This window comes from Juglans microcarpa x Juglans regia, chromosome 7S (assembly GCF_004785595.1).
Source record: "Juglans microcarpa x Juglans regia isolate MS1-56 chromosome 7S, Jm3101_v1.0, whole genome shotgun sequence".
In the NCBI taxonomy this organism is placed as follows: Eukaryota; Viridiplantae; Streptophyta; class Magnoliopsida; order Fagales; family Juglandaceae; genus Juglans; species Juglans microcarpa x Juglans regia.
Genome location: NC_054607.1, coordinates 9513645 through 9523737, shown reverse-complemented (window position 1 = coordinate 9523737; position 10093 = coordinate 9513645). Strand labels below are relative to the sequence as shown.

The following is a 10093-nucleotide window of genomic DNA, read 5'->3' as shown; positions in this document are numbered from 1 at the left end:
GCATTTCGGATCCTATTATATATATTATTGAGAAAGTGAATAATATGAGGTATTTTGGCAACAAGCTGTAAGCCAAAGAGGTTTCTTTCCCAACGGCTTTCTTGCAGGCTCTACGTAAGTTCGGTTTGGTTTCTGTTGTTTTGACATTGTGTCCGCTCTGCATGAAATTGCACCATATATAGCCTCCTCACCACTCCCTGTAGTTTGTGTCCACAACTTTCTAATTGATACTATCTGTGATTTTCGGTTCCCTTTGAACTGTTTAGCATTAATTTCAACCGAAATGGAAACCTGTTCAAATTTCCAATTCCCTCCTGGTTTCAGGTTCCACCCTTCTGACGAAGAGCTCCTTGTTCATTACTTGCAAAACAAAGTGAATTCACGTCCACTTCCGGCCTCTGTAATAGCTGAAATTGATCTCTACAAGTATAATCCATGGGAGTTACCCAGTACATAAGTCCTGCACTTCCACTCTTTTTTTTTTTTTCCCTCTCCATTGGATCACACACTGACAAAACTGTTTTGTTTTCCTTTAATTCTCATGTATTGTACAGACAAAGCCATGTATGGAGAAGATGAGTGGTACTTCTTTAGCCCGAGGGATCGGAAGTACCCGAACGGTGAGAGGCCGAATAGGGCGGCAGCTTCCGGTTACTGGAAGGCTACCGGAACAGACAAGCCGATTCTAAGCTGTTGTGGATCAAAGCGCATACTAGGGGTGAAGAAAGCTCTAGTCTTTTACACTGGTCCGCCTCCAAACAGGTTTAAGACAGACTGGATCATGAATGAATATAGACTTCACCACCAGAGTAAACTTTCAAGGTCTAAAGGGTCAATGAGAGTAAGTGCGTGGTTTAACAATGATTGCCAATGATCTTCTCCTCTATTTTCATATGTAATAAAAATAGGGTTAACAAGTAGTAGTGAAAGCATGCAGATATCTTGCACCCCAATCCAGACACCAATCATTCAAGATATGCAAACTTGCCTCGTTTGTTTTCAGGAAACATCTCATCTCATCTCATCTCATCTCACTTCATCATTACAACTTTCTCAAATCCCCACACAAAATAAAATAAACAATTCAACTTTTTCAAATCCCAAAACAAAAATAATATTAAAAAATATATTCTAACAATATTTTATTTAACTTTTTAACTTTAATCTCATCTCATCTCATCTCATCTCTGAAAACAAACGAGCCAAAGACCTTGACACCCTGGCCAGCAAGCTAGCAATAACCATTCATGCATGACCGGAACAGGCATATAATGGAAAGATTGGAAAATTAAAAGGTTTGACAAAAATTGCCTAACTTCACAGACCACTGATTTCATTTCTCATTCCTGAGCTTTAGATGTACATTCTAAATTTCTCTCTTCTCAGTTCCCACATATATAGAGATCACAATGCCAACATAGTCCATCTCTGAATTTTGTTCAAGTAATCCAATTAAATGCATGGAAAAACATTGGCTTTGTTGTCACAGTTGGATGACTGGGTACTGTGCCGGATCAGAAAGAAAGGCAACATGGTAAAGAACACGTGTGAAGATCAAGGCAGTTGTAGAATGGGCTTTCCAAAGATTGAGGAGTTGCAGCCTACATTCAGAAACTATAATGCTGACATTATCATGGATTCCCCATACAAAAATCCAGCTCTGCTTCCCATACAGACCAATTCTGGTGTAAGCTTTGAAGGGAGCAACAATAGCAATTACCATCTTGAATATTCTTTTTATGGAGATTGTTCCAATATTGTGAATTCTCCCACGACAGCTTCTTCTTTGGGCATCTACTTCAATAATGATATGAACTCCTACAATCAAAGCCATTCTCACCAAGACATCTTCAGCAGTAGGCCCACAGAACCACTGATCAGTTTTCAGGAAGGTAGCGGATCAATTTTCATGGAGACGTACTAACTTTAATGAAACAACTCCTCCCATAAATAAAATTGTGTATTTTGAGCATTTAATATTGTCTAAAAAATTCAGAGTTAACAATAAATGTTGTAGAACACACTTCATATGGTATATGTATTTCCTGCTAATTGAAGTCCTAAAGTTTGAATAAGGACCTGATGAGGCCCTCAAGTTTGTACAGAACTTTGAAGATCTTCTTTTCATGTGAAATGGCACTCAAACTTTTCCTCTAAACATTAGCATCTCAATGACTTTGAATAATGCCAGAATAAATGCAGATTAATTGATGTTCCCGACTTTTATAATTGTTCCCTGCGTACTAAAAGAAATGAATTTTCAGTGGAAGAAGAAAAGGGAGCAATAACATATATATATATATATATATATATATATATATAAATAGTCTGGATCATTATGTTGTAGGCTTGTGAAGAAACATGATTGGCGAGCAAGAAATTAATATAGATTGTCATCCTCAGTAAGCAGAATCTAGACCAGTCTTTAAAGGGAAGTACAAATAACTAAAGAAAGGAACAGGCACTGATCTTGGAAAAGATTAACAAAAGGCTCAAATAATGAATCATATAGTACTAGCTAGCTCATATATTTATAATTTTCCTCATGTAATTAGCTGTAGTAGAATAAGAATCAGTTTGTCCTAAAATACTAAACGAACAAAAGTCATGTAATGAACCAAAAAATAAGGAGTTAATTGCATGAGGAAATTTGTGATGAAAATGAAAATTAAGAGAAATGATCAATGGATGAACAAATTGACTTGGGCGAGCTAGGAAGTCACTTGAAAGAGTACACGATATTCGGAGTATAGGCAGTGAGTATTACTGCTCTCTGTATTTATATTTATGATTACACAAAGTTTTATTCATACATATATTTTAGGAATGAGATAAATACAAGTTATTTTGGAATTCACATCAGGCTAGAACAGATTAGCGTTATTCAATGCCAGGATTCCACAGTCTTCTTTGTTTCGTCTCTCCTTTACATCATTGATGAGAGGGGATGGTTTTAAATGAAAGATAAAAAAAATATTGTTAGAATATTATTTTTTAATATTGTTATTGTTTTAGAATTTGAAAAAGTTGAATTAGGATTTGAAATAGTTGAATTGTTTATTATATTTAGTGTGGAAATTTGGAAAAGTTGTAATGATGAAATGAGATGAGACGAAACACTTTCTAAATCCAAACGGAGCCATTTTCCATTACATTTTGACCCTCCAGAATCACAACATTCCATTACATTTTGAATTCAATGTTCATGGTGGCCCACTCTATCGATACTGAACAGGTAGTAGACATTTTCCTTTTGACGGTTGTACTCATCTATTAATATTCATTGATTTAATACTATGCTCATATATAGTATCAAGGCATTTTAATTCATCTTATAAGTTGTCATCTTCGAAATTTGAACTCATGCCGTAGCCTCTACTCTCGTGATCATAACACTCTCTCGATCTTTGAATTGTTTTTATTCCTGAAATTGTATTTGAGCTTTTGCCTTGTATGTATTCTGATGTTTCAACATCATACATCAGCATATGAATTTTTAATTCATGAAACAGAGTCCACTCACACTACAACAAGCCAGAGCCCAACATGACAAAGATGGACACAAGGCCAAGGATGAGGATAATCTCGATAAGGTTAAACGCAAGGCTACGGATGAGAAAAATTACAAGAAGAAGAGTTGAAGGTTGAATCCATCTAATATTCCCCACCACCACTCCCTTTTGCCAGTTTTATACATGCATATTCTGTTTGCATGAACATGATAACATTATTTGTTTACTTCTTTGCTGACAAAGAAGGTGCATCCCAAGGAATTGAATCCTTACTGTGCAGGTTGTAGAGAACGGTGGGGCTCTCATGGTAAACTGGCTGTTGTAAAATGTTTTTTTTATTAAAAAAAATGGATTAAATTTTTTTAATCATTTAATGTCATATTAGATGATGATAGCACTTTTCTTTTAATTTTAAAATATGGGTCGAAAAAAATGAAGAAAAAAGAAATAAATATTATTTTAATAGAATAAAAAATATATATATATAGAATGAGATGTACGAGAGATTGAGAATGTAGGCAGTTAAAAAAGAGAAATGGTATAGCTTGTTCGATAAATTTCAGCAGAACTTAAAAAAAAAAAAAATCTGTCTCTACTTTAGCAACTTACTTTCTAAATCGCTCCTAATTATGCTATTTATTCTTTCTCTATTCAATTTCTTTATTCTTTCTTTGTTATGTTTTAACTCATATTTTAGAAACTTTATTATTAACAATCATATTTTTTAAGACTCGTGTTTTCAACAATTTGGCTTTAACAGTCATATTTCAAAAACTTTAATATATGAGTGCGCGATTCTTCCTCATAAAAGAAATAAAAAAAAAATTATTTATCTCTCCTTATTAGTAATGTGATATCTCATACTGAATAATAAATGTATGTGGTGTATGATATCATACATTATTTGGAAATGAGAAGTTTTTACTCTTTTTTAAAGTAAACTTTCAGTTCATAAAATATTAGTCAATACATAATTTGTCTTCCAAAACAATAGACAAACACTAAAGAGGACCCTCTTCTAACCACACTCTTTCACTATCAAACCTTAAAGCCAGCTTAGCAACTTCATGAGCAACCTTGTTGCTCATTCTATGAGCAAAAGAAAGCTTCCATGAAGAGAATCTATTCATCATTTGTTTAATGTCCTCAATTACTTGCCCCAGCCAAGAATTTTCATCTACATTTGACTTAACAACATCAACAACAGCCTTTGCATCACCTTCGAACTCCACCAAAGTGAAGGCCAAGTCTTGGCACAGTTCCATGGCTCTTAGAAGAGCATTGCTTTCTGCTAAGAAAACTGAATTTACACATTCATTTGAAACCAACAAAGAAGCCAGCAAGTCCCCTTCACAATCTCTGATGACGATTCTCATACCCATCATTTCCTTCATTTTGTCAAAAGCAGCATCAAAATTGACTTTCAAATAAGGCCAAGTTGGTGGTTTCCACTTCTGACCTCCAGCCCTTGACTGATCCCTTTGTGCTATGCAGGGTACCTTATGGTGCACTTGTTTAAAAGTGCTCAGCTCAGCCATAGCTAGGTCTAAGATTGCCATAGGACTTTTAAACTTGTTTTCAAAAACAGTGGCATTCCTTCTAGACCAAGTTTGATGAAAAATAACTGAGATAAGCTCCAAGTTTTCATTATCCAACTTCGAGTACAAATCAGCCCACAACAACTAAAAATCAGTTTAATTTCTCTGCCATTTCTTTATAGGACTTGCCTCCCCACCCAACACATCAGCTGATGCAGAACATGTCCACAAAACATGTACCACAGACTCTTCCTCCCTTTTGCAAATTCGGCATAAGTGGTTGTCAATGACTTGCTTCTTGAACATGTTATCTTTTGTTGGTAAGATGTTGTTTAGAGCTTTCCATATCAGTTGTTTTGTTTTCCTTGGAACCCCCATCTGCCATAACTTATTCCATTGATCCTCATCCTTTGCACCATTTGAAGACTCGCCTAGCTTATGTCTTTTTTGCATAAAAACCCCATAATAGGCACTCTTTACAGTAATGAGACCCTTAGATAACCCCATCCAAATTAACCTATCACTTACTCCCCTGGTGTTAATTGGGATAGCACACATTATTTTTTGCTTCTTCCTTAGTGAAAATGGCTTCAACCATCTCACGCCTCCAGCATCTCTTATCTTCATCAATCAGAACAACAATTCTTGCTTCAAGCTCTGTGGTGTTTACTGGTGACTGAATCTGATAGGTTGTTCGCCTAGGCAACCACTTGTCCTTCCAAATACTTATGATTTTCCCATTCCCAGCCCTCCACACAGCACCACCCCTCGCCAAATCTAGGTTTGATCATAAGCTCCTCCAGATAAAAAAAAAAAAGGACAAGACCCCAGCTTAGCCTCCAACAGCCCACATTTCTGAAAATATTTTTTCTTAAAAATACAAGCAACCAGAGAGGAAGGCTCCTTGAGGAGTCTCCATCCTTGTTTTGCAAATAAGGCTATATTAAAACTGTTAAGATCCCTGAAGCCCAAGCCTCCCTTGCCCTTGACCATTCCAAGTTTATTCCAACTTCTCCAATGGATTCCTCCCTCAAGTCTCTTGTGACTCCACTAGAATTTAGAGTTCATAGCTTCAATCTCATGAATTAAAATCCCAGGGAGTTTAAAGACACTCATAGTAAAAGCAGGTATAGCCTCAGAACAATTTTTATAAGAATGTCTTTTCCAGCAGTAGATAAGAAGGCAGTTCTTCAGCTGTTTATCCTTTTCCAAATTCTCTCCTTTAAACTTCTGAAAGTGTTATACTTCAACCTTCCTACAATAGTTGGCAGCCCCGGGTAATTGTTATAGTTGTTGCACAACACCCCTTCAGCCTATTGAAGAATGAAATTCCTGGTTTCAACCTTAGTATTTGAACTGCACAAAATGTTGGTTTTCTACTTGTTTAAGGTCTAACATGAGGCCTTTCATATTGAGCCAACAAATTGTTAACAAAGCACCATTCAACTTGTTTTGCTCTACAGAAAATGACGCAATCTTCAGTAAAGAGTAAATGGCTGATCCTTATCCCTCCCCTCAATCTACTACCCCTTAATTGCCTCTCTAGATTCAGCTTTTTGTAGCAAAGAGCTAAGACCCTCTGCACAAATCAGAAATAGGTATGGTGACAAGGGATCACCTTGTCTCAGACCTCTTGAGGGGGATATGGTCTCACCTGGAACTCCATTAGTCAAAACTGACTAAGTTACTGAGCTAACACACTCCATCATCAACCTTGTCCAATTCTAACCAAAGCCAAGCTTAATCAACATAGCCTCTAAATAGTCCCATTTGACCCTATCATATGCTTTAGACATGTCCAGCTTGATTGTCATACTGCCTTTCCTTCCCTTCCCTTCTATCTAGATTGCATAGTGTGGAGCAACTCATAGGCAACCATTATGTTGTCAGTGATTAGTCTACCAAGAAGAAAGGCGCTTTGATTCCATGAAATGACCTTAGATAAGACATACTTCATTCTATGTGCCATAAATTTTGAAATCAGATTGTAGAAGACATTGCATAAACTGATAGGTCGATAATCATGCACAGAAACTAGTGAATTTACCTTTGGAATCATAGTTGTGTGTGTGTGTGATTCAGGTCCCTTGGCATATGTCCATTCTTTAGAAAGTCTAGCACTGCCTATGAAATTTCATTGCCCATTATCTCCCAGTGATCTTGATAAAACTCTACATCAAAGCCATCAGGCCCTGGTGACTTAAAGGGGGACATTTGCTTGAGTTGCCACTTCCTCACTAGTGAACATTCTATCCAAATTTCCACTCATCTCATATGTTATCCTTTCTTCTACCCCTTGCAAACACTACTCAATGCACCTTGGTGCTGGCTATGAAGACTCAAAAACTTTTGAGTAATGATTCCAGAATCCAAGTACAAGGTCATTCTTCTCAGTCAACGCCTTGCCTTCATTATCAACTACCCATTTTATTAAGTTCTTCTTCCTTTTTTGGTTCACACAAGCATGGTAAAACTTAGTGTTTTTGTCCCCTCCTTCTAGCCAGTGCTTCTTAGCTCGTTTCTTCCATCTAATATCCTCTTGTTCCATCAAGAAACCAAGTTCATTCTGTAGCCTTCTGATTTTTCATACTCTCATACCCCTTTTCTCTACAATTGACTCAATATCTGTGCTTTCTCCCTAATTACAGCAGTTCTCTCCTTAGCAAAATTTATGCTCTATTGTTGAAGGCCCCTCCTGCAACCCTCCAATTTTCCTTGCACTCATTCCATCCAGTTTTCCCTCACAACCCCTATTTGCCATTTTGCTGCAACTAGATCACCGCATCCTTCCTCCTTAATCCAATTTGCCTCATACTTGGAGTGGGCCTTGTTTCTCCTGCTTGATCTTTTCTCTTGCAAACAGACCAACAGAAGAGGGCTATGATCTGAGCAAAGAGCAAGCAATGTTTCCACACTGTACTCAGTATAGTTAGCTCTCCAAAAAGTCTTTGCCACAACTCTATCTACCCTCTCCTTGATGAAAGAATCATCCTCATGTCGGTTACACCATGTAAACTTCTCCCATTTCCATCCTAAATCAGATAGACTTTGTGATACCCCATATGATATGGATAAGGGTAGGTGGTGTATGGGATCCCACATTGCTTGGGAAGGAGAAGTTCTTGCTCTTTATAAGGTTCTAGTGGAGCTCCAATTGTATCATTGACTAGTCCTTTTGGAGTATAGGCCATGTGGTTTGGGCCTTCCATTGGGGCGTTACAAATGGTATCAGAGCCAGGTTTGAATTCTGCATACTGTAGACCTTGGAGGTTTAGATATCTGTGGGTTCATAAGATGTGGGAATTTCAAAATAGGAATCGGAGGATTATAAGGATTGCCATGGGGGGTTTAAGTATGAGTTCCAAGGACATTAAGACTGTTTTTGATGGGATTTGAGGTAGATTTGACTGATGTTAGGAGTTGAGTTTGGAACTTTGAGAATTCTAGTGATATATGTGTGTATAAGTGATGCCAGATTGGCATAGTTATCTGACTTATATATAAATATGTATATGTGTTTATATGCATATTTTATTTATCCTTTTATTTATTTCTACTTACTTGGTATTTTCGTTTTCTTTTATTTTAGAACGTTTCACCGAGTTTAGACTCACAGGATGGCTGCTCGTCGTAGAGTTCGAACTCTTGAAGATTTGAATGAAGACTACAATGGTGGGGGTTGCACGTTCGAACAATTTAATCGAACACATCCTCCCACCTTTGATGGAAGAGGCGATGCGAACGCTGCGGAAGATTGGATACAAGACATTGAAGAAATATTTGGTGTTTTGGATTGTATAGATCAGCAAAAAGTCAAGTTCGCAGCATTCAAACTATCTGGAGAAGCAAAGAGATGGTGGAATTCTGAGAAAGTTATCAGGGAAGCTGAGGGGATTGGGGTAATTGTTTGGGCTCAATTCAAGCAGAGTTTCTTCGATCGATTTTTCCCTAAGGCAGATAGGGATGCAAGAGCTCGAGAGTTCACCCATTTGGTGCAAGGGACCATGACTGTGCGCCAATATGCTGCAAGGTTTGCAGAATTATCACGTTTTGCTGCATACTTGATTCCCGATGAGGAGAAAAAGACCAGGAAGTTTGAAGAAGGTTTGAACTACAGGATCTATGAGCGGGTGATGGTCTTACAGATTCAGAATTTTTCAGAATTAGTGCACAAAGCGACACTAGTTGAACAGAATCTTAAGAGGGGTGCTGAATTGCAAGAACAGAGAAAGAGAGCTACTCCACAAGGGTTTCCTAGTTCGGATCAAGGGCAATGGAAAAAGAGAAATGAGGGGAGCAGTTCGAGTCAGAGACAGATGCAGGGAAATCTTACACCTAACCCCTGTAAGTTCTGTAACCGCATACACCGTGGGGAGTGCAGGAAGGAAGTGGGATCATGTTTCAAATGCGGTAAAGATGGGCATTTCATTAGAGAATGTCCGTTGCTTGTGGAGAACAACAGAAGGCCAAACCCACCCCAAAACTTTAGGCCAAATAGTCAAGGCAATAATCAGAGGAGGACGGTACCTGCTCGGGTGTTTGCTTTGACACCGGGAGAAGCTGAGAACAAGGAGGATGTCATCACAGGTATAATTCTCTAACCATCTCCTAAAATGTTCTTTGTTGAGAATTAAGGATTATTTATCTTATTATCTCTATGGGTGGTATGACGTAACCAGGAATTATTACCTTATTTCTCAATAAGGCTACTGTTTTATTTGACTCGGGGGCTACCCACTCCTTTATTTCAAGGGATTTTGTTAAATTGTGTCCCATTGATGCTGATGAGATGGACTACAATTTGAGGGTCTCTACCCCAACTGGTGATATAGTGACTTGTAACAAGATTTTACTCAAGTGTCCTATAACGATTAGTGGGAAGGAAATGCCAGCTAACCTGATAGTCTTTCCTATAACTGGGTTTGATGTGATTTTGGGGATGGATTGGTTAGCTTCCAGTTATGCTAGTATTGACTGTTTTAGAAGAGAAGTGGTGTTCAAGTTTCCGGAAGATGAGGAACTTCGATTTATGGGTTCCAAGGT

At 37.7% G+C, this 10093-nt stretch overlaps 3 protein-coding genes across 3 annotated transcripts; 2 read left to right on the top strand and 1 right to left on the bottom strand.

The window, feature by feature from the left end:
- Positions 1-283: 283 nt before the first annotated feature.
- On the top strand, positions 284-3641 carry LOC121240792 (NAC transcription factor 32-like). Its single transcript, XM_041138324.1, has 4 exons — positions 284-449; positions 555-841; positions 1490-1687; positions 3513-3641. The coding sequence occupies exons 1-4, from the start codon at positions 284-286 to the stop codon at positions 3639-3641; spliced, it is 780 nt and encodes a 259-aa protein (XP_040994258.1).
- An 872-nt stretch (positions 3642-4513) lies between these two features.
- Positions 4514-5050, bottom strand: LOC121240790. Its single transcript, XM_041138323.1, has one exon. It carries the CDS (start codon positions 5048-5050, stop codon positions 4514-4516), a length of 537 nt encoding a protein of 178 aa, XP_040994257.1.
- A 3617-nt stretch (positions 5051-8667) lies between these two features.
- LOC121240789 lies at positions 8668-9651 on the top strand. Its single transcript, XM_041138322.1, has one exon. It carries the CDS (start codon positions 8668-8670, stop codon positions 9649-9651), a length of 984 nt encoding a protein of 327 aa, XP_040994256.1.
- Positions 9652-10093: the final 442 nt, after the last annotated feature.